A 24,859-nucleotide genomic window follows, 5' to 3' on the forward strand; every position below is an offset into this window, starting at 1 on the left:
GTCCATCTACTGTTTCTTTTCTATTAAATTAAATTAAAGACATGTTGGATAGACTAATGAACAAGTTAAACCAAACAACAAAGACAGATAAGCCTCCATAACACATAGACAAGACTTAATAAATCAGAGTTCTTTTCATGGAATTTTTCAGAAGTTTTACATTTGCCTGGGACTTACAGCCAGAATGCAGCCTAGATGTTAGTCCATTGTTCACAGATTTTATTCTGTTTTGCTCTTCATAGCATCGACTGGTGTCTGAAGTTACTTTAGCTAAAATCTGCCTGTCCCAAGTCGTCATATGGTAATTTTCAGACAAAGCATTAAAGAGCCCTTTTGTAAAAGGACAGATAGCCCCATTTTCTCTAGCTGTTGAGCCTTTCCACACTAGAGTCGGAGGATCTAGGGCCTTAGGTATTACAGACTTTTGATCCCCAATACGAATTAGGCATAATGCAGTTTGAACAAGAGCCCACATAGTTAAAGACGACAAGGGCACTCGTTTTCTTTGAGCCTGATTTAAGAGAGTACCTTTTGACATTTTAATTTCTTTATTCTTGAGCATGTAAACTTAAAACTTATAATGATGTTTTTGCCTTTTACTCAAATTCTTTCCCATTATAGCCTGGCTGAAATAAAAGACATTCCCGCTCACTTTACGGTTCGTGACTTGCAAAGCTGGCACGGGCTTTGTGCACAGCGAATTTCCCCCACCTTTTCAATGATCCCACCTTTCCAATGAATTCCCTTTTTTTCTTCGTTTTTCACTCAGGTGAATCTTCTTCTCCAGGCCCCACATTGGGCGCCGGATGTGAATGCTGCATCCATTTGCAGCTAGGGTTTAAGGTCTAGAGAAGAGCTGACACACAAATGAATACACTAGACAAGAAATATAAATTTAGAAGGCATGGGGGAGCCAGGCAGTAACCTTTCTCTAGCGGAGAGGCTCTCTGAAACCCCAGACCCATCAGCTTTTATTTACTTGAATACACCTTTGCCCTTTAGGCCTTTCTAGAATTGCTTTTTCTGTATGGTATTTCATAGATTTTGGTGTACTGTATTTGAATTTCCTTTTGCTCAAGGTATTTCTTATTTCACTTTTGTTTTTTTTGTTGAACCGTTGGTTCAGCAGCATGTTGTTTAATCTTGTCATGTTTTTTATTATTTCAGTTTTCTTGAAATCGCTTTCTAGTTTTGTGGTTGGAAAAGATGCTTAATATGATTTATAGGATCTATCCTGGAGAATGCTCCATTCTTCTGAGAAGAATATGTATTCTGGTGTTCTTGGTTAGAATGTTCTGAAAATATCTATTAATGTCATCCGATTTAGTGTGTTGTGTACTGACTTTCTCTCTTGACAATCTATCCATTCACTTCAGTGTGGTATTATTGTATTGTTCTTTCTTTCTTTAGACCTGTACTTAGGTGCTTCCACATTGGATGAATAAATATTTGTAAATATTATATTTCCTTGATGGATTGACCCCTTTATCATTATGTGATGAGCATCTTTATCTCTTTCTACATTCTTTGTTTTAAAGTCTATTTTGCCTGATATAAATATAGCTACTACAGCTTGCTTTTGGTTTCCATTTGCATGAAACATCTTTTTCCATAACATCACTTTCATTCTGTATGTGTCTACATGTAAAGTGAATTTCTTATAGGGAGCATTTATATGGGTTCTTAATTTTTTGTACTTTCAGATCCTTTATGTCTTTTGAATGGGAATTTATTCCAATTATATTTAAAGTAATTGGTGATAATTACATGTACTTATTGCCAATTTGTTCATTGTTTTCTGGCTGTTTTGTAGTTCCTTTTTTTTTCTTTTCTCTTTCTTCATTTGTGGTTTGATGACTTTCTATAGTTATGCTTAGATTCCTTTCTTATTATCATTTTTAGTTTCAACTATAGGTTTTTGCTTTGTGGTTACCATAGGGCTTACATATAACAGCGTGTGTGTGTTTTTATTAACAGTCTTTCAAGTTGTTAGGAAATTAAGTTTGAATTCATTCTAAATCTCTACATTTTTACCCCCCTCACATTTTGTTTTTAATGTTACATTTTACATCTTTATTTTGTGTATTTCTTAACTAATTGTTACAGTGTTAGTTATTTTTATGAATCTTCTCATTTGACCTTCATATTAGCTTTATAATACACTATCTTCTTAATATACTTTTATCAGAGATTTTTACTCTCTTTTCATGTTAGTGATTAATGCCCTTTCTTTTCAGCTTAAAATTTGCATTTCTTGTAAGACTGGGTTAGTTTTGATGACCTTTAGCTTTTGTTTGTCTGGAACCCTGTCTCTCCAGTTCTGACTGGTAACGTTGCTAGGTAGTGTTTTCTTGGTTGGAAGGGTATTTTTCCTCTCAGTCCTTTGAATTTATCACGTCATTCCCTTCAGGCCTACAAAGTTTTTGCTGAGAAATCTGCCGATAGTCTTATAGGGGTTCCCTTATTCTTAATACGTGTTTTTTTCTCTCTTCCTGCTTTTAAGATTTTCCTAACGTTATCAACTTTAGATATTTTATATGTCCTCTTGGTCTCTTTGGGTTCATTTTGTTTCAAATTCCCTGACTTTCTGGATATGGTTATCTGTTTGCTTCCCAAGTTTGGGGAAGTTTTCAGCCATTATTTCTTCAAATAACTTTTCTGACCCATTCTTTCTCTCTTCTCCTCCTGGGACCCCTATAATATGAATGTTATTTCACTTGATGTTTTTTTATATGTCCCTTAAGTCATCTTCCATTTTTAATTTTTTTTTCCTTTTTGCTGCTCTTTTGTGATGAGGTCTACTGCCCTGTCTTTCTAGATCACTGATTCTTTTTTTTTCCTGCTTCTTCTAATCTGCCATTGAACCCCCCTACTGTATTTTTCAGTTTAGTTTTTTATTCTTCAGTTCTATGACATCTGTTTGGTACTTATATTTTCTCTTTGTTTATGTTTGTGCTATGTTTATAAATTTTTCTCCTGAGTTTGGTTAGCATCTTTATGATCATTACTTTAAAATCTAATCAGGTAAATTATTTACCTTTGTTTTATTATGTTTTTTTCCTGGTGTTTTATTGTTTCGTTTGGAATGCATTCTGTTGTTTCCTCATTTGCTTAACTCTGTTTGTTTTGTGTGTCAGTGAAACAGCTGTCTCTGTCTGCCAGTCCTGAAGGGTGGCCACAGGCAGGAGATGAACCTTACTGTTTAGCCTTTCCCTGACACTTGGTTGTCTCTTGAACCTGGTGGTTGTCTAAGCATCCTGGTTTATTCTTTGTCGGGGCTCGTTTAATGGGTGCCAAGACCTGTGGTGTTCCAGAGAGTGGGATCTCAGTCAGCACCTGCCTTTAGGATGATTGGAGTCTAGACCCTCAGGTAGCAGCAAACCTACATAGTCCTGTGGGACTGCAGTGGCACCTGCCGACTTACAGACCCACGTGAGTTATGGGCATTCTCCTTGGCAATAGTTGCAAAAATGCAGGGCTCAGACAAGTGTTTGAGCTCTTTTCTGGGAGGTCCTGGCAAGCTGTAGCTAGTCCAGGAGGGAGCGCAAAGATGGCTTCCCCGGCCCATGTTCTGTGAGGAACCCTTCCTTAGCCCCGGGATGAGTCTTCCACCGAAAGCCTGCCACTCAGGCTGAAGCTGAGGATGAGTAAATAGCCCTTTTTCAAAGGAAGACTTGGGGTGTTTCAGTCTGCTATCTGTGCTTTGGGGGAGGGGGAGTGTCATAGTTTGCCAAGAACTGTCTCTAATTGTTTCAGATCCATGGGGCCCAGAAACAATTGATCCTGGTCACAAGAGCCAGGTGCCTGGGGATGTCCCTTGTGTGGGCTATGTGGGCCACTTAACTTTCTTGGGGCTATAGGAGTGGTGCAGGTGCCAGGTATGCCGACTGGCGTTAGCAGGTTAGAGGCAGAGTGCAAAAATGGTGCCCACCAACACTATAAAGGTAGAGGGAGAATGCAAATATGCCTCTTGCCAGTGCCTTTTCTTCCCAGAGAGAGCCCTAATTGTCTCCTGCACGAGCCTCAACCAGGGCCTGGAATTGATCCTGCAACCCAGGTGCCCTTGACTGGAATTGAACCCGGGACCCTTCGGTCTGCGGCTGATGCTCTATCCACTGAGCCAAACCAACTTGGGCCGCACAAGCCCTTTAAGAGTGAATGTCTGTTGCATCCCTATGGCTCTCCTGGACGCAAACCCTGTTGTGTTTCAAAGCCAAATGTTTTGGGGGCTCATGTCTCCCAGGCAGAGTCCAAGGGTTGGGGTGCTTGATGTGGGGCACAAACCCACACTCCTCAGGGAGAAGCTCTGTATTTGTGAGCTCTCTCCTGGCCATGGGTCACTACGCCTGGGTGGGTTTTTTAGCGAGACCTAGTATTCTGCTTCTGCTACCCGACTTGATGTGGCCCTTTTCTCCTTGTCCTGAAGGAGCTGCTCAGCTAGCTTTCAGAGCAAATTGTTCCATGTGTAGCTGTAGTTTGTCGTGTTCCATGTGTAGCTGGGAGGAGGAGGTAAATTCAGATCTTCCTACGCAGACTTCTTGAATGGCCTCTCTTTTCGCTTTTCAAACTGGAAGGAGAAGCACAAGTATAATCTTAAGGAATTTACCAGTAACTTATGCTTCTTGGGCAGTCAGAATTACCTTTAAAATAGGTGCAAAGGCTTTCGGGATAAACTTCGAGGCTGAAAAGAGTCAGCTCTGTGTGCTACGCTTGGAGAGGAACTGAGCACCGAGTGAAGCTGCGAAGCTGCGGGGGTCGCCCAAACCCGTAGGCCGGCGTAGCCCCGGGCCAGCCGGGGCCTGAGCGCCATCATGGTCCTCGGCATTGTAGCATGTTCCTTTCACACTCCCCTCCCCAGTTCCGGCAGGGAAGCCCGAACCTCCGGACCTACGGCTCCCTACAGTGCCATCGATGGCCTGGTTGGAGACCTTGAATGTAAATCAACATCAGTCAGTTCAGGGACCTGGTGGTAAGTAAGGCTGGAGTAAACCTGTGAGAATCAAATGATCTTTTCATTCAAAGATGTAACCTAGACAGGCGGATGCCATTTTGTGGCTTAACCTAACAGTCCGTATCTACCCGAAGTGCTTAGCAATAAAGCAAAAGTGGTATGAGTTAAAAAATAAAATAAAATAAAATAAAATAAAATAAAATAGGTGCAAAGGTTAAGAATTTGCCTGTTGGCTCTGCCGTACTGGTTATGCTAAAATGGTTCTGTTCTTCAGGTTGGTGCGTAAGTCAGGTGACAGATGAGCCTGAGTCAATGTTTTGGTTAGAAAGTCAAGCGCGAACCTGACTTAGTGGTGGAAACCAGTGGAGCTCGGTCTGGTTGTATTTTTCCTGGCTCTGTTCTAGGAATGGTCAGGCCACGGTCTCGGCACTCGCGGGTAAGAATGTATCTGGAAATAATGTTGTCTTGGTGTGCTTGTTACTTTGAGTAAAGTAGCCCCCAAGAAATACTTTTGAAAGGTCATGATTGATTTTTTCAGGGAAAGAAATGGGACAGTGCTTTTCCAGAAGTACGAGTACATGGCTAATGTGGGCTTTTTCTCTTCCTTACTTTGACTACATGCCACCTTAAAAATTCCACCTTCATATTGATATGGGGGCTTTGGGGTGCAGAATCTCTCCCCCTTGTGGGTTCTTGCCCTACAAAGTTTGAAGAATAAATTCGCAGACTAAAATGCTTCTTTAGTAAAAAATGTGGCAGTTTATTGGAAGCATATACAAACTTTGCTTGGGCAGGGTTCAGGGGAGGGGTCCCCAAATGGGAAAAACTTGCTCACTCTCTCTTATGGGGGAAAAAAGCATCCATCTTTTTGAGCCTCTTTGTCTCCGGGTTGACGAAGGCTGCAACTCTGTCTCTTCACGAACCTTTCTCGTTGGACCCTTCATTAATATGTGACCCTTGTGCTTTCTTAATTGGTCATTCTTATGCAGAGTATCAGTTTCAAAGCCCAGAGCCCCTGTGGTGCCCCTTTCCTCTCCCCCTTACCTTGCAGCATTCCTCTATCCTCTCTGAATGTATGCTTCCTCTTGTAACATTTCTCCATCCTCTGCAAAAGTGAGATAAGCATTCTGGCGTCTTGGAGCTAGCTATCTCCTTCCCATCACTCATGCATTCCTCTCCCAGGGACCCCCCTTTTCCCTAAAACTGCCTTTCTGTCTCTAAAATTCCTTTCAATATTGTTAAATGTTCTTTGAGTAGATAGCAAATAATGATACTTTAAACTCTAAGAAAAACTTCTTTACTAGCTATCTCATTAAATTATAAGGTTGGAGTCTGAAATGGCATAAAGTAGTTACTAAAGAATTAATTTGGGGATGTAAGAAAATGTTTATTATTTAATTCATACTTCATTCTGTTGGTGGGATTTGTAACTCGGGATTGGGTCTGGAGTGGAGGACATGAGAAGACAAGGGGAATTGTGGCAGGTGTGAGGGTTGCACACAAGCATTGCTGAGGTTTACTTTGCTGTCCTACACTTGTGTGACTGAGGAAGTATTTGCAGTGACAGAAAGTGTCACTTCCCAGCGAAGGCGGCTGTTGGCTCCCCCGCCTTCCATCATGATTCCTCTGGCTGCAGGTGGAGCTTGCCCTGGTCCACACAGCAGCGCACTCACTATGGCGGGGTGTGCTAAAGACAACTGCTCTCCTATTGTGGTGATCACGTCATGGCGTATATAAATATCCAACTGCTATGTTGTACACCTGAAACTAAGATAGTATTGTACGTCCACTGTAATTAAAAAATAAGAAAGGAAAAAGATGGCGCCTGCCTGTTAGAGCAGGAAGTGCTGAGATGCACAGAACTAACCGGGGGAAGACTGAGTTTCTCACCCATTCCCTCACACCTTCCCACCGGCCTGCCTCTGTTTTTGTAGTCTCAAGGGGGAACTGACCTTTTGAGAATCTGGGAGCTCCTAATAGGAGAATTATCTGGATTGTAAAGGAAAGCCCTCTGCTCCACCTTCCAACTTAATGGTTCTTTCAGTGAGGAACACTTGCTTCAAGGCCTCTTTCCAACGACCTGTCATATTCTGTTCTCTTCCGCAACCATTGATGCATTCGGTATCCCAGTTGAGATGTGGAGGGCATGAAGACAGTGCCCCTGGCCCAGCAACTCTCCAATTAAGATAGTAACATCAAAGCCTATTTCTTGGAATTTTTAAAAATAATTTTGTTAGGGTTTGGCTGGTGGTGAGGACTATGAAAGAATTCACAACTAAAAGAAGAGATGCAGAGAGGAAGTTTATTATACTTTCCATGAAGGGAAAGGCCCAAGTATTGCTAATCAACACAGGCCAAGAAACAAAAGAGTGGCTTCCTCTTTTAATCCTTGATTGTTGTTAAGTGACAAGGAAGGGAGGAGGATTTTGGGTAAAGTTGAGTTTCTTTGTCTTTCAGGAGATAGTCCAGGCAGATGCCCTATTTCCCCCCCTGAGCCTATAAAACATGCTTAGAGCAAAAGTTATGACAAGTTCAAAAAGAGCTTGTTCGAAGGGGAGGGAGGAAGGGAACTTTCTATTAACTAGAGACTGCTTGGTAAGAATTATCCCTTAGTTGTAAAAAGGGGGTATGCAAGAACGTAACCTTGAGAGTAGCTTATCTTGTCTTGTAGTTTGAACAGAGGAGCTGTTTAAATCAGAGGAGCTAACAACCTTGGGGTTTAATTACCAGGTGCTTCTCATAAATTGTGGAAGGCCACAGCCAACAAAAAGAAAGGCCTTTTTTAAGAAAGGTATTTCAAATTTGTACTTAGCTACTCTCATTTGACATCTGATATATGATTTATGCTATCCTGCTCCTGAAATATCAGTGTGGGTCAGTACCCATGCCTCACATTACCTGGGGCAAGAGGCAGCCTATCTAATAAAAGAGTAATATGCAAATTGACCATCACACCAAGACACAAGATGGCTGCCCCCATGTGGTCAAAGATGGCTTCCCCCATGTAGACACAAGATGGCCACCACAAGATGGCTTTGCAGGGGAGGGCAGTGGTGGGAAGTTAGGGGTGACCAGGCCAGCAGAGGAGGGCAGTTGGGTGGGACAAGGCCTGCAGGGGAGGGCAGTTGGAGGGGACCAGGCCTGCAGGGGAGGGCAGTTGGGCGGGACCAGGCCTGCAGGAGAGGGCAGTTGTGGGTGATCAGGCAAGCAGGGAAGGCAGTTATGGGTGACCAGGCTGGCAGAGGAGGGCAGTTGGGGGGGACCAGGTTGGTAGGGGAGGGCAGTTGGGGGAGACCAGGATTGCAGGGGAGGGCAGTTGGAGGGAGGCCAGGCCTGCAGGGGAGGACAGTTGGAGGGACTAGGCCAGCAGGGTAAGACAGTTGGAGGGGACCAGGCCTGCAGGGGAGGGCAGTTAGGGGTGACTGGGCCAACAGAGGAGGGCAGTTGGGGGAGACCAGGTCAGCAGGAGAGGGCTGTTGGGGGGCACCAGGACTGCAGGGGAGGGCAATTGGCAGGGAACCAGGCCTGCAGTGGAGGACAGTTGGGGGGGGACCTAGGCCTGCAGGGGAGGGCATTTGGGGGGGGGGAAGACAATGCCTGCAAGGGAGGACAGTTGGGGGGGACCCAGGCCTGCAAGGGAGGGCAGTTGGTGGGGGATCAGGACTGCAAGGGAAGGCAGTTGGGAGCCAGCAGTCCTGGATTGTGAGAGGGATGTCCCAGTGGGATCGGGCCTAAACGGGTGGTCGGACATCCCTCAAGAGGTCCCAGATTGGAGAGGGTGCAGGCTGGGCTGAGCGGCACCCCTCCGTGCACACATTCCATGCACCAGCCCTCTAGCTGAAAGAGGAGACCGAGTAGGTTCCAAAGAGACTGTGAGAGACAGAAAGTGCTGATGCCTAGTAGTTTTGCCCAGGGGCACGAGTTGGGAAGGGGGTGCTGGAATTGTGAACCTTCCTAGATCAGGAAAATCAGCTTTGAGGTCTTTTTTTTCACTCCCCCGGGGCTCCTCTCCTACATTGGGTCTACTTTATGCAGCTACTTTCTTCCTTCCAGGCCTGATACAGCATTGTGACAATGCTGCCACCTTCCTTCTTTAGGGTTTAGTTTTGGCTGCTGGTAGTCTACACATTCTTCAATTTTTCCTTCTAAGAATAGAATCGCAAGGCATACCCTTCACTTGATTTGAAACTAGGAGCAGATTAGCTATTTCTTGAATTCAAATTAGCCACTGATTGCTTGGTTCCTGCCCCACTACTTGGAGTAGCAAGAGAAGAACAAAAATAGTAACAGTTCTAAAATCTGGCCTTTGCTTTGATGATAGGCAGAGAAAATACTCATGTGAGATGTTTGACTTTTTCTTCTTTAATCTCTTTGTATTATACAGCTTCACCCAGAAATACCCACCAGTAAAATTTTTATCTGAAAAGGATCGTAAAAGAATTTTGGTAAGTTTGCATATCTGATTAATATTTGTAATATTAAGGAATTTGCTTTCTAAATCGAGTTTTAATTCATACACCATAAAATTCACCCTTATAGAAATACAGTTCAGTGGTTTACCATACACAGAGTATATTCACAAAGCTGTAAACAGCACCATGTGCTCTAATTCTAGAATATTTTCATCATGCCAAAAAGAAATTTCTCCATGCTCATTAGCAGTCATTTTCCATACTTCTTCTCTCCCCTTCTCCCCCCCAAACTCCTGGCAACCACTAAAATTACTTCCTGTCTTTATGGCTTTTCCTGATTTGGACATTTCATATGAACAAAATGATGGAATATGTGGTCCTTAGTATCTAATTCTTAAACTTAGAATAATTTTTCCAAGGTTCATCTGTGCTGTAGCATGAATCAGTACTTCATTCCTGAACAATATCCCACTGTATGAATGTACCACTTTTTGCTTATTTATTTATCAGTTGATGGCATTTGGGGTTTCTACTTTGAATAATGCTTCTTTGAACATAATGTATGCAAGTATTGGTGAGGACATAGGTTTTCAGTTCTTTTCAGTATGTACCTATGAGTGGAATTGCTGGGTGTATTACATTTTGAGGAAATGTCAAACTTTTCTAGAGCAATGGTTTTTGAAAACTTTTCTGGTTCACAGACCACATTAAGGGGAGAGAGAGAGAGAGAAACATCGATGTGAGAGAGATATATTGACTGGTTGCCGCCTGCATGTGCCCTGACCAGGGAGCTGGGAGCGAACCCAAACCCAGGTACATGTCCTTGACTGGGGAATTGAGGCCCGAGACCCTTCAGTGCGAGGGTTGGCGCTATGACCACTGAGCAATACCAGCCAGGGCTCTTCAAGCATCTACACTAATAAAATAGAAATATACAAATTGACCATACCTCCACGAAGCCAATCAGCCAATCAGGAGTGAGTATGCAAATTAACCCAACAAAGATGGCGGGTCAGTTTGCATACGCAGGCGTGAAGTGACTAGGCAGGGCTGGACGCCTACTATGAGGGGGAGGGCGGGAGGTGGAGGGAGCTACAGGAGTGGAGCTCCGCCGGGAGTGAGGACTTGCAGGCTCCCGGGCTGCCGAGGGCGAGGACTTGCAGGCTTCCGGGCGGCCGGGAGCAAAGCCAGGGGAAGGAAGGCCTATTCTTGCACGAATCTTTGTGCAACGGGCCTCTAGTCTATCTAATAATAGGGTAATATGCAAATTGATCGTGACGCTCTCACCATAACGACCTATCATCAGGCTGCGTGCACAGCAGGCGAGAGTGGGCGGGGACTTGCAGCGTTCGGGACGCGATGGCGGCTGCCACTTGCCCAAGGCCGGCCTGGGGCTCAGGCAAGCCGCCGATGGCTGCTGCCGCTGCGAGGGCCCAAGGCTCAAGCAATGAGTGCCGGGCGAGGCTCAGGCAAGCCGCAGTGGCTGCGAAGGCCAAGGCTCAGGCAGCCTCGCGGCTGGCAGTGGCAGCAGCAGAGGTGTGATGGGGCGTCACCTTCCCCTGATCGCCTGGAGCCAGAGGCAGCAGCAGCAAGGGGGTGATGGGGGCGATGCCTTTCCCTGATCAGCCAGTCGCCTCTGGCAGAGGGAGGCCAGAAAGCCGTCAGTAGGACATCCCCTGAGGGCTCCCGGACTGTGAGAAGGGGCAGGCTGGGCTGAGGGACTCCCCCCGCTTCCCCAGTGCACGAATTTTGTGCATCCGGCCTCTAGTATTTGTGATGGTTGTTTTGAGGAACTTTGTTAAATTCATCATCTGGTCCTTACACAGGCAGTGCTTGTTGGCTGTGTTTTTCTGTACAGGTCATGTATTCCTGTTTCTTTGCAGATTGCATACTTTTGTATAAAATTGGACATTTTATGTAGTATACTGTAGCAAGTCTGGATACTGTTCTCCTCTCCCCGGGAGACTAGTTTTATTTTTGTTTGGTTCTGTGTTTGTTTAGTGACTTGGCTGGTCTGTTTTAGTGACATCTGTGTCCCCTGAATTGTGAAGCTCCGTGGATGCCCCTTAGGGAGCACAGACTTGGGCATGGACACACTCACCCTGGATGGCAGTGGTTCTAGCAGAGTTCTTACTAGTACTGACCATCTTGTTCCCTGATGTCGCTGTTAAGCCATCTGCCTTGTGTGGTGTCACACCAATTGTTAGGACCCAGTAAATGCCAGTTGAGTGAATTGTTCTTTCAGCAATGCTTTGGGTTATAAATTTCTCCTCGTCTGGTCCATTAAATCTGGCCCCTTTGCAGAGGTGGATTTTTGAGGCCAGTTTTGAGGTTTGCTCTGACCCCAGGAGGGCTCTTAGATGTCTCTTCCTCTGGATCTTCCTATTGAACTTTCTGGCTTGTGGTTTAGCTTGTCCTCATAGAGCTACCAGCCTCCTTTGTATTGCTTACACCCCATCTCCACTGTTTTGAGAGCACCCTTATGCTTGAACTTCCCTATACTCTCTTTCACATAGAGTTGATTTTGGGGGGCAGCTCTGGAGCTCTCTATGTGTATTGACTGCCCCTGTCCTTGGGGAGACCTCAGCCACTGCTCTGGAGCTGGGAGGGAATAACACTGCTCTTTACAGGCTGGGAGCTGGGCAGGTGCAGAGGCCCCATCTTCTCAACTGGCCTCTCAGCTAGGACTCTCCACCTATGAGCAAACAGGGACAAGGTGACCAGTCTCATTGGTCACAGCCTGCTGAGCATGGGGTGGAGCTGTGCCCTGTGAGTGGGACCTGGGTGGAGGAAGGGGGCTCTTTGCCACCTGGCTCGCTTGCCAGGAATTTAGCCTCGGCTCGCAGCTGGAGGGGATGAGAGGTGCTGGAGGCTGCCTTCCTAGTGAGAGTCCATCTTTTGAGCAAACAGGGACAAGGTGACCAGTCTCATTGGTCACAGCCTGCTGAGCATGGGGTGGAGCTGTGCCCTGTGAGTGGGACCTGGGTGGAGGAAGGGGGCTCTTTGCCACCTGGCTCGCTTGCCAGGAATTTAGCCTCTGGCTCGCAGCTGGAGGGGATGAGAGGTGCTGGAGGCTGCCTTCCTAGTGAGAGTCCATCTTTTGACTGGGAGCTCCATTTATTTTGGCCATGCCCGCCACTCTCCCACTGTGAACTGTGGGTGTGGAAGCTTGAAGGGGGGAGCGAGCCATGGCATAAGTGTCACAGACTCTTACTGAATTTTAATACATTTTCTTGCATAAATGTTTCTTCACTTGTTGTATACTCTTGTGACAATTTCTAGAGACTTTACATGGTTGTTGTTGTTTTTTTCAAATCCTTATCTGAGTATATGTTTATTGACTTTGTTAGAGAAAGGAAGCGGGGGGGAGAAAGAAAAATCAATGTGAGAGAGAAACATTGATTGGTTGGTCGCCTCTCCTATGTTCCCCAACCAGAGAATAAACCCACAGCTAGGTAAGTACCTTGACTGGGACTCAAACCCACGACCTTTTGGTGCATGGGATAGTGCTCCAACCAAATGAGCCACCTGACCAGGTGGTTTGTTTGTTTGTGTGTCATATATATATATTTCAGAGAGGAAGGGAGAGGGAGAGAGAGATAGAAACATCATTGTTGCGAGAGAATCATTGATTGGCTGCCTTCTGCACACCCCACACTGGGGATGGAGTCCGCAACTCAGGCATGTGCCCTTGACCGGAATCGAACCTGGGACCCTTCAGTCTGCAGGCCGATGCTCTATCCATGAGCCAAACCAGCTAGGGCTGGTTTGTTTGTTTTTAATTAATTTTCACTAGTTATGGTTGTTTTGCTGGGGAACAGGTCTACAGAGCACCTCACACTACCATTCTGGAAAAATGTCTTATCTGTGACCTTGATATATAAAGGGTTAGTACACCCATCGTCTAGATTGTAGGAGTATGTACCCCAAACACCAAAGTCACACTCCTGAGTCAATATTAAATCTGTTTTCCCCACATAAATAGTTACAGAAGGTCTCTTGCCTTTAGATGGCTTACATAAATCTCACCCTGAGCAGATCTAAAATCTATTCTACTTGTACACCCATTATCACATCAAAAATGTTTATGCATTTAAGTTTGAATTAAGGACTGTATCAGCGTCTTCAGCTGCAGAGGAAAGATAATTCTATTCTTTTTGTGTCACCGTGATCAGAAAGTATGGTGCTCTGCAGTAATTTATGATCCTGCACAGTCTTCAAGGGTTATTATTACTATTTCCATGTGGGATGCTCTGCCTGGCAATGCTGAGAATTACTGGATTTATTTCACTCTACACATAACCACAATAAGTGGACTCAGTGTTTTTCATTCATCTGCCACCTCATAGGTTAAGTCACTTTGGTGCCCGAGTCTGGCATACTGTGGTGAAATTTAAAAGCCTTGTCAGTAATTGTTGAAGCCTCAGAACAAAGACAGGGTTTTGTTTTGAAAAGTTTTTGCTGGTTTACCAAGCAGCATGGCTTTGAATGCTGACCTTGAACTAGATCACTTTAGTTGCCAGTTGATTCCCGCAAGAGCAAGAACTACAAGCACAGACAGATGAGCTCCTAGACTGCAGAGCCATGCCAAGCTCTATAAGAGGTCTACATCTCTTCTTCCCACTGTCTCCTGGCAATTAGATTAGCTCCTTGTTATTCAGGGGTACGCCTGGGCTTGGTGATCAGTCTTCCTGAGCGAGCTTCCTAAGTGGTACGCTTCCACTAGCTTTGTTTCTATTTTAAGTGCTTGCTTAATGGGCTGAAGTTCATTAGGAAAGCCATTATAACCATCCAGCTATGTTACATAAATCTTTTAGTATTTTAGATAGAAAGGCATTGTTTCAAGAAAAACAGTTCAAGTCCATTTTAAACAACACTAAGGTGCTTCCAGCAGCTTTATGTTCTTCCTAAAACTAGGGAAGTGTTGGAGGTGATCATGTATAATTTAATACACGGCCTGCATTTCTGAGATAGAGTTAGCATGGCACAGAACATCTTATTTAACAACAGTTGCACATAGATATAGTTACAGTAGAGGAGGTTACATTTCCTTTAAAAAGGTATAATTTTTCTCATTTAAAAACTGTGGAAAACATGAGAAATACAATCAAATAAAGGTAAAGTAAAATGAATTCTCACCTAGTGGTGAACCAATTTGAAGTTTAGTTATTTTTTCAGAGTTATTTTAGTTATTTTATTTTTAAAATTCTCTGTTCAAATCTATACAGCAGACTATAGGAATGCTAAAGCTAAAACACAAATTGTACAGATGGACAGGTAGTGGGGAGAACATGGAGTTAAGACTGTGGACTTATATATCACTAGAGGCCCGGTGCACGAAATTCGTGCACGGAGGGGGGGTGTCCCTCAGCCCAGCCTGTACCCTCTCCAATCTGGGACCCCTCAAGAGATGTCCGACTGCCCGTTTAGGCCCAATCCCAGGGATCGGGCGTAAACGGGCAGTCGGACATCCCTCTCACAATCCAGGACTACTGGCTCCCAACTGCTTGCCTGCCTGCCTTCCTGATTGCCCCTAACCGCTTCTGCCTGCCTCTCACAATCCAGGACTGCTGGCTCCCAACTGCTTGCCTGCCTGCCTTCCTGATTGCCCCTAACCGCTTCTGCCTGCCTCTCACAATCCAGGACTGCTGGCTCCCAACTGCTTGCCTGCCTGCCTTCCTGATTGCCCCTAACTGCTTCTGCCTGCCAGCCTGATCACCCCCTAACCACTCACCTGCCAGCCTGTTTGCCCCCAACTTCCCTCCTCTGCCAGCCTGGTTACCCCTAACTGCCCTCTCCTGCAGGGTTGATCACCTCCAACTGCCCTCCCTTGCAGGCTTGGTCCCTCTCAACTGCCGTCCCTTGCAGGCCAGGTGCCTCCCAACTGCCCTCTCCTGCTGGCCATCTTGTGGTGGCGATCCTGTGTCCACATGGGGGAAGGATCTTTGACCACATGGGGGCAGCTATATTGTGTGTTGCAGTGATGATCAATCTGCAGATTACTCTTTTATTAGATAGGATAGAGGCCTGGTACAGGGGTGGGGGCCAGCTGGTTTGCCCTGAAGGGTGTCCCTGATCAGGGTGGGGTACCCTTGGGGCGTGGGGCGGCCTGAGCGAGGGGCCTGTGGTGGTTTGCAGGCCGGCCACGCCCCCTGGCAACGCAAGCAGAGGCCCTGGTATCTGGAATTTATTTACCTTCTACAATTGAAACTTTGTAGCCTGGAGCAGAGCCAAGCCTGGGGCTCCCTCCGAGGCCCGAAGTCATTTGTGTTGGGGTTATAATTGAAACTTTATTGCCTTAAGCGGGTGGGCCCGGCCAGGGTGTGTGGAAAGCTTTGCTCCCCCTGTTGCCAGCGGCAACCCTGGCCTGCTCTCTCAAGCTCCATTCTGCCGCCATTTGTTTGAATTTGTTTACCTTCTATAATTGAAACTTTGTAGCTTGAGTGGAGGCTTAGGCCTGGCCAGGGCAGGCAGAAAGCTTGGCTTCCTCTGTTACCTAGGAAACCTTGCTCTCTGTGGCTGTAGCCATCTTGGTTTGGGTTAATTTGCATGCTCACTCTGATTGGATGGTGGGCGTGGCTTATGGGCGTGGCTTGTGGGTGTGTCGGAGGTATGGTCAATTTGCATATTTGTCTATTATTATATAGGACTAGAGGCCCGGTGCACAAAATTCGTGCGGGGGGGGGGGTGTCCCTTAGCCCGGCCTGTACCCTCTCGCAATCTGGGACCGCTGGCTCCTAACTGCTTGCCTGCCTGATAGCCCCTAAGCACTCTGCCTGTCTGCCTGATCACCCCTAACCACTCGCCTGCCTTCCTGATCGCCCCTAACCACACTGCCTGTCTGCCTGATCACCCCTAACCACTCTCTTGCCTGCCTGATTACCCCTAGCTGCTCGCTTGCCTGCCTGATCTCCCCTAACCACTCTGCCTGCTTGCCTGATTACCCGTAACTGCTTACCTGCCTGCCTGATCGCCCCTAACCGCCTTTGCCTTGGCCACCGCTGTGGCAGCTTTGTCCAGAAGGACATCTGGAAGATCGTTTAACTGTCTGGTCTAATTAGAATATCACGCTTTTATTATTATAGATTAGTAGTGATCGTGGATCTTGGTCAAAACCTTAGTTCCTCTGGATCCACCTCTAAACAGAGGGACTTAGAAAATGGTGCTCTCAGTTAAAGAATGAGTGTAGCTGATGGAAAGCTGTTGGAGTATCAGGATTTTCTAACCCTTATACTCTAATCCATATTTGTGTTTCCATCAGAGCACATGTCAATACCTAATCAGTGGTTGACACACAGTTCTTAAGGCAGGCAGTTCCCCAGCTGCTCCCCCAAATCTACCTTTTCCACCCAGAACAGCCAATTCTTATCTGTGATAAACCTGGACAGGTGTCATATTTTATTTGAACAGGACTTCATGGCAAATCAACTGTTCTAAAAGTATAGACCTAGGTCTTTTAGTACTTTTTATTTTAGGTAAAAATAATGCTTTTTTTCCCTACTGTAAATTTTTTCGCTTTGGAAGAAGGGCATGAGACGGATGCCAGTTTTAATGGAGAGAAGGAAGAGTGGGAAAGTAGGACAGAGAAGCGTCCTGTCATACGTCTGTTTCCGAGCATATTTTTTTCACTGCCACCTCCCAGGAATGAAATATGCTTTGTCTAGCCCTTCAGTTACACCACTTCATTTGAATAAAGTCTTTTTATTAGTTAAAAAAAATTTAAATGTAACTTTTCCATTGTTATGGCATAAGTTTTAGAACAGTTGTTGCTGCTCTCCCGTCCCCTACAGGCCCTCACAGCCACGCCGTTTCTCTGTTTGCCTTCCTGCTCAGTGCCCAGCCCGTGGACCTTGTGTGTTTAGGGCTTTGGTCTGCAAACAGCATCTATTGATCATTAATTGGTTTTTAAGAACGATTTGAAAGATACAAATTTTTCATGGGGTTCTTGAGTGTATTTTAAATATCACTTTTTTTTTTTTTTGCTAGTTCCCCAGATCTCTGCATTTTGCTAATCACTTAAAAAAAAAAAAATTCTAAAACTTGGCAGGAGTCGTATTAGAACTATATAAGTGATGGTCAGCATCCCATTCATTATAAAACATGAACTTTTTTTGTGTGTTTTGAATCGAGATGTATTTGACATACAACATTGTGTAAATGTAAGGTGTACAACATATTGACTTCACACATTTATATTGCGTTATGGCTGCCATTGTAGCATTAACTTATACCTCTATCTTGTCACAGAGTTGTCATTTCTTCTAGTGTTGGGAACAAATTAAGATCTGGTCTCTTGCTAGTTTAGTGTTTATATGACAGTTCTGTTGTTTATAATGCCGGGACTTACTTACCTAGTAGTTGCCAGTTTGTACCCTAAACCACATCTCCCATCCTCCCCTCCCTGGTAGCCACCATTGTGCTTGGACCTTTACGTTAAGCAGAGTGGAAGCAGCGTTGGTCTTCCTCTGCCTGGCTCCCTCAGCGGGACGCCCTCCAGGCGTGCCCATGGCCCCGCAGGGCCAGGACTTCCCTTCCTTTGGGATATTTGCACGTGTACCACGCCACAGGCATCTTTGTGTGTTCTTCCACGCACTGAAACTTAGGTCTATATCTTGGCTGTCTGGAATAATGCTTCAACAAGAACCTTTTAAGAATGTAAAATTTTGCCCTAACCGGTGTGGCTCAGTGGATAGAGCGTTAGCCTGTGGACTGAGGGGTCCCAGGTTCGATTCCGGTCAAGGGCACCAAAAAAAAAAAAAAAAAAAAGAATGTAAAATTTTCTGTCAAAGATGACATTTTGAAACTTGTAATTACTACTTTTCTGACTTATTTACTGGGTGGCAGTTGCAGTTTTCACTGTTTGCGAGCTGACCGATGGTGTGCCCTCTTGCCTTGGAGTGAGCAGTAAGGATGCTGCTCTAAAGCCTTTGCCACCTTCCTTCCTCCCCTCAGCCTGAGGACGTCCTCAGTTGTGGCTGCCCCAGAAATATGTCTTCTTGAAGTTGATTGTCCCCATTCTCCTGTGCTTTCTCTGGGATGTCCCACACGCTGCAGATAACTGGAGGAGCGGGCTTCGTGGGCTCCCATCTCACCGACAAGCTCATGATGGACGGCCATGAAGTGACTGTGGTGGACAACTTCTTCACTGGCAGGAAGAGAAACGTGGAGCACTGGATCGGCCACGAGAACTTCGAGCTGATCAACCACGATGTGGTGGAGCCCCTCTACATTGAAGGTGAGTGCCACCATGCCCCGTGGTCACCAGAGCCTGGCGGGTGAGCTGTCCAACTCCGCCCCATCCAGTTCGTGTTGCGTTTTGTGCTTGATTGGTCGTCTCGTGCACAAGACACCAGTCTAGTTCCTGTGATAAAGAATGGTTATGACAGAGCGAGTGTCTGACTTCACTTTTACAGTCCTCCTGGCTTTGAACTTCATGGCCTGTAGAAGTGGGGCTTGTGTCATACACATCTGTCTAACAGGTCTGATGCCTACCCACCCATGAGAACTTACTTCTAGCTTTCTATGGGAAGGTAGCTGACCTAGAATGCTGAATTCAAAATGAAATTTCACATGTAAAAGTCTAAGCTGACTGATAGTTTGGACACTTCTAGGAATTATGGTGTGGGAGCTACAGTGGGTTGGATGGTGACCCCCCCAAAAATGATATATTCACATCTCTTATTTTTTTTTTTATCCTCACCCAAGGATATGTTCTTATTGATTCTTAGAGAGAGAGGAAAGGAGGGAGGGAGAGAGAAAGAGAAAAACATAGATTTGAGAGAGAAACATCGATTGGTTGCTTCCAGCACTCCCCCTGACCAGGAGTCAAATCTGCAACCTTTTTGGTGAAAGTAGGTTAATAATAATAATAGTAAATAAGACAATAAATAATAAATAATAATACAAGAATAAATTTTTTTTGCATGCTCACAACTGTAAACCTACTTTTGTCCACCCCAGAATGTGGAAAAAGAATCGTGCTATGGCCTGCCCGAAGTTCCAAGGTTGTTTAGCAACTGAGCCAGAATACAGCTTTAGGTTGACTCCAAAGCTTGTAAGCATATGCTCCTTCTCCTGCATGCATAGTGTAGCCTTCTGCTTTTCCCATATCAAATCCCGAGCATTTTCCCATGTTGGTAGAATGTATCTTGAGCCATTTTAATTGCTTAACAATGTTATTATATGGCTATACCATGGTTTATTTGTAATTGTATTCTTATTTAAATTTCTCCAGGGTTTTATTATAAATATGTGTTTGAATTTTATTTCCTCAGTAAAGAATCTATATATGAACTGTGCCGAATACTAATGTCTTCTTTGTCATTTGGTAGTGTCCATTTCACTAATATATTAGTAACATTGAGCATTATCTTAAAAAAATATTAACAAAAATAATTTGATAGAAAAATCCATGGCTTGATGTATATTTTTTTGGTTACTAAAAAGATTAGACTTTCTTACATGTTAATTCATACAAGAAATCTAAATCTATTTTGCCTCTTTTAAAAAATTTGTTTTTAGTTTGACACTGTCTTGCACTAGAGATTGAGAGGCATAGCAGATCTACCTAAAACATAGTCACAAACCCAAACAGGCACCCAAAATGAAAGAACAAGAGAATTCTGAAGAAGGGATAAATGAAATGGAGATAAGAAATTTATCTTTTATAGAGTCAGAATAATAATGGCAAAGATGCTCAATAGCATGAGAGAAAGAAGATATAATAACTATGAAAACAGAAATATAGAATGAGATAGCACAAATAAATAAAGAACATATTGGAAGGAATACACAGCAGATTAGGAGAAGCTGAGGATCGGATCAGTGAATTGGAAGACAGAGTAGAAAAAAATCACTCAACTCAGAGAACCAAAAAAAAAAAAAAAAAAGCAACACAGGAGGACTGCTTAAGGGAGCCGTGGGACAACTTGGAACATAACAATAGGCAAATAGCGAGTGTTCCAGAGGAGGCAGAAAGGGAGGAAAGGAAAGAGAATGTGTTTAAAGAAATTATGGCAGAAAACTTCCCTAATCTGGTGAAGGAAAGAGTCACACAAATTCAGGAGACACAGAGAACTCCAAACAAGAAGAACCCAAAACAGACCCATACCCAGACATATCACAATTAAAATGCCAAATATTAAAGACAAAGAGAGAATCTTAAAGGCAACAAGAGGAAAGCAAACGATTACCTGCAAACGAGGTCTCATAAATCTGTCATCTGATTTGTCATCAGAAATTCTACAGGCCAGAAGGGAATGGCATGAAGTACTAATCCAGCAAAGCTATCAATCAAAATAGATGTTGAAATAAAGAGCTTCCCAGACAAAAAGAAAAAGGCTAAAGGAGTTCATCACCACCAAGCCAGCATTACAAGAAATGCTGAAGAGACTTCTGTAATGAGAAGGAAAGAGAGAAACCTAGCTATACAGAATTAAAATGGCAATAAATAAGTACCTGTCAATAATAACCTTAAATGTATATGGATTGAATGCTCCAATAAAAAGGCATAGGGTAGCTGAATGGTTATGAAAACATGACCCAACTATATGCTGTCTACAAGAGACCCACCTCAGAACAAAAGACTCACACAGGATGAGAGTGAAGGGATGGGAAAAAATTTTTTTCCATGCAAATGGAAAAGAAAAAAAGCTGGAGTAGCAATATTTATATTCAACAAAATAGACTTCAAAATGAAGGCCATCACAAGAGACAGCATAAGTCACTACATAATACTAAAGGGATTGATACTCTGGTAAACATATATGCACCCAATATTGGAGCCCCTAAATATATTTTAAAACTTCTAGAGGACTTTAAGGGAGAGATTGACAACAATACAATCATAGTAGGGACTTTAACACCCTGCTGACTTCACTGGATAGATCTTCCAGACAAAATATTAACAAGGAAACAGTGACTTTAAAGGACATACTGGGCCAGATAGATTTAATTGACATTCATGGGACATTTCACATCAAAGCTGCAGAATATACATTCTTCAGTGCACATGGGTCGTTCACGAAAATAGACCTCATGTTAGGACACAAAACAAGTATCTACAAGTTCAAGAAGATGGAAATCATGTCAAGCATCTTCTTAGATCACAGAGGAATGAAATTAGAAATCAACTAGAGTAAAAACACCCCAAAACATTCAAACACATGGAGGCTAAATAGCATGTTATTAAACAATGAATGGGTTACCAATGAGATCATGAAAGAAATAAAAAAAAAACTTCCTGGAAACAAATGAAAATGAACACACAACAACCCCAAATCTCTGGGACACAGCAAAAGCAATCCTGAGAGGGAAGTTCATAGCACTATAGACCTACCTCAAAAAACAAGAAAAATTAATAATAAATTATTTAACCCTACAACTTAAAGAACTAGAAAGAAACAACAAGAAAAGCCCAGAGTAAGTAGAAGGAAGAAAATAATAAAGATTAGAACTGAAGTTAATGGCATAAAAAAAAAAAAAATCAATGAAACCAAGAGCTGGTTCTTTGAAAGGATAAAATTGATAAGCCATTAGCCAAACTCATCAAGAAACAAAAAGAGAAGACCCAAATAAATAAAATCAGAAATGAAAGTGGAAAAGTACCCACTGACACCACAGAAATACAAAGGATTGTAAGAAAATACTATGAACAACTATATGCCAACAAGCTGGACAGTGTGGATGAAACGGAAAAATTCATAGAAAAATACAATATATGTTACAAGATCTGTATATTGTACCATATGCCCACCACCCCAAGTCAAAATTTCTTTCACCATATATTAGGTTCCCCATCTTCCCCCTTCCACTTCCCGCTGGCAACCACCACAGTGCTGTTTGTGTTCATAAATTTCAGTTTTATATTCCACATATGAGGGAAATCATATGGTTCTTAGGTTTTTCTGATTGACTTATTTCACTTAGCATAGTGTTCTCAAGGTCCATTCATGTTGCAAATGGCACTATTTTGTCCTTTCTTATGGCTGAGTAGTATTCCATTGTGTATAGGTACCACATCTTTTTTATCTAGTCATCTATTGCGGGACATATTGTTTGTTCCCATGTCTTGGCACCGTGAATAATGTTGCAATGAACATATATGTGTATATATCTTTGCAAGTACATGATTTCGAGGTTTTCGGGTATGTACCCAGGAGTGGGATTACTGGGTCATATGGTAACTCTATTCTTCTTCTTTTTTTTTTTTTTTTTAGTAAATATATTTTATTGATTTTTTACAGAGAGGAAGGGAGAGGGATAGAGAGCCAGAAACATCGATGAGAGAGAAACATTGATCAGCCGCCCCCTGCACACCCCGCACTGGGGATGTGCCCGCAACCAAGGCACATGCCCCTGACCAGAATCGAACCTGGGACCCTTCAGTCCGCAGGCCAACGCTTCATCCACTGAGCCAAACCGGTTTCGGCTATTCTTCATTTTTTTTGAGGAATCGCCATACTGCTTTCCATAGTGCTTTACCAGGCTACGTTCCCACCAGCAGTGAATGAGGGTTCCCTTTTTCCCACAACCCCTCCAACACTTGTTACTGCTTGTCTTGTTGATAATGTCCACTCTAACAGGTGTGAGGTGGTATCTCATTGTAGTTTTGATTTACATTTCCCTGGTTGCCAGTGAGGTTGAACATCTTTTCATATATCTATTGGCTGTTCATATGTCTTCTTGGGAGAGGTGTATTTTCAGGTCCTCTGCCCACCTTTTGATTGGGGTATTTGTTTGGTGTTGAGTTTTACGAGTTCTTTGTGTATTTTGAAAGTTAAACCTTTGTTGGAGCTACTGTTTGCAAGTATCATCCCCCAGTTGGTTGGCTGCTTGTTTGTTTTGTTGTCTGTTTACTTTGCCGTGCAAAAGCTTTTTAGTTTGATATAGTCCCATTCATTTGTTTTTGCCTTTACTTCACTTGCCTTTGGGGTCAAGTTTATAAAATGTTCTCTATGACCCATGGCCATAAGTTTGGTACTTGTATTTTTTTCTATGCAACAATTTTTTGGGTCTTATATTTAGGTCTTTGATCCATTTTGATTTAATTTTTGTAACTGGGGATAAAATGTAATTCAGTTTCATTCATTTGCATGTGGCTTTCCAATTTTCCCAGCACCATTTATTGAAGAGATTGTCTTTACTCCAATGTGTGTTTCTGGCTCCTTTGTCAAAAATTATCTGCCCATATACAAGTGGTTTTGTAGCTGGGCTCTCTGTGCTGTTCCATTGATCTGTGTGTCTGCTTCTCTGCAAATACCATGCTAGTTTGATGATTGCAGCTCTGTAGCATAATTTGAAGTGTGTTACCTCCAGCTTTGTTCTTTCTTCTCAGTATTGCTTCAGCCGTTCGGGGTCTTTTGTGGTTCCATACTAATCTGATGATTTTTTTGTTCTATTTCTTTAAAAAAGTGACATTGGGATTTTGATGGGGATTGCATTAAATCTGTATATTGCTTTGGGTAATATGGCCATTTTAACTATGTTGATTCTTCCAACCCATGAACACAGGATATTTTTTCCATTTCTGATAATTAGTGCAAATGTATTTTTCTTATGACTTTCTTAATAACATTTTCTTTTTTCAAGCTTACTATATTATAAGAATAGAGTATATGCCCTGCCTGGATGGCTCAGTTTGTTGGAGTGTCATCCTGTACACAAAGGTGGTAGGTAGTGTATAGGAGGCAACCAATTAATGTCTCCCCCTCACACTGATGTTTCTCTCTCTCCCTTCCTGTGTCTCGAAAAATCAATAAAAACATATTGTCAGGTGTTTTTTAAAACAAAGAATATAGTATATACTGTGTTTGTTCATTTTATTTTTTATTATATGGTTGTTTTTTTAATAATCCAATCTTGAGTTGTTTCAATGTGGTTTTAAAACGAGAGGGAAAATATTTTCTGCATAGTCACTGTATTTATTGAATAATTGCTGAATGTCCTATGTTTTTTTTTTTTTTTCAGTTATTCATTCTTTCATTCAATAGATATTGGAGAATTATCTCCATTTTTAAGGATACTAGCTTAACATGGAGGCTGACATGCTTGGAAAGTGAAATAAAAAGAGAGAGTTTGATAACCAAAGGAGAGATCAGTAGTAAGTCAGTGCAAGAGTGTATGAGTAAGTGCCAGAATGAGTGCAGCTTGTTCACGGAGGGAACAATAAGTAGTCAGAAAGTCTTCTTGCCTTCTAATATGATTTAATATACTAACATGTTAATTATGTTAGAAAATTCATTTTAGAAATAACAGTTAATGTAATTTCTTAAAGTAGAATACAAAATTCAAAGTTAGGAAAGGAAAATCTTAAAATGTGGTTAGACCTCATTCTATGCATGGAAAAAGCCCAGAGACATGCTGTTTTACATCTGGCAACCATCTTAATTTCTTCTTGATTAAAAACCATTTGATTTCCATTGCTAACTTGCAACTTTCTAATTTTATTTTATCTTCACCTGAGGATATGTTTTTCATTGATTTTCAGAGAGAGTGG

General features: G+C 43.2%; 1 protein-coding gene across 7 annotated transcripts in view; it reads left to right on the forward strand.

Annotated features, from left to right (window-relative positions):
• The window catches only part of UXS1 (UDP-glucuronate decarboxylase 1), a 142,072-nt gene that overhangs the window by 75,979 nt on the left and 41,234 nt on the right, over positions 1-24,859 (forward strand). For all 7 annotated transcript variants that reach the window (XM_054728075.1, XM_008153419.3, XM_008153420.3 and 4 more), the window contains 2 exons: positions 9,336-9,396; positions 18,418-18,598. In XM_054728075.1, coding sequence (XP_054584050.1) covers positions 18,466-18,598 — 133 coding nt within the window. In that variant the 5' untranslated portion in view covers positions 9,336-9,396; positions 18,418-18,465. The remainder of the gene's footprint in view (positions 1-9,335; positions 9,397-18,417; positions 18,599-24,859) is intronic.

The sequence above is a fragment of the Eptesicus fuscus genome, chromosome 16 (genome assembly GCF_027574615.1).
Source record: "Eptesicus fuscus isolate TK198812 chromosome 16, DD_ASM_mEF_20220401, whole genome shotgun sequence".
NCBI classification, from domain to species: Eukaryota; Metazoa; Chordata; class Mammalia; order Chiroptera; family Vespertilionidae; genus Eptesicus; species Eptesicus fuscus.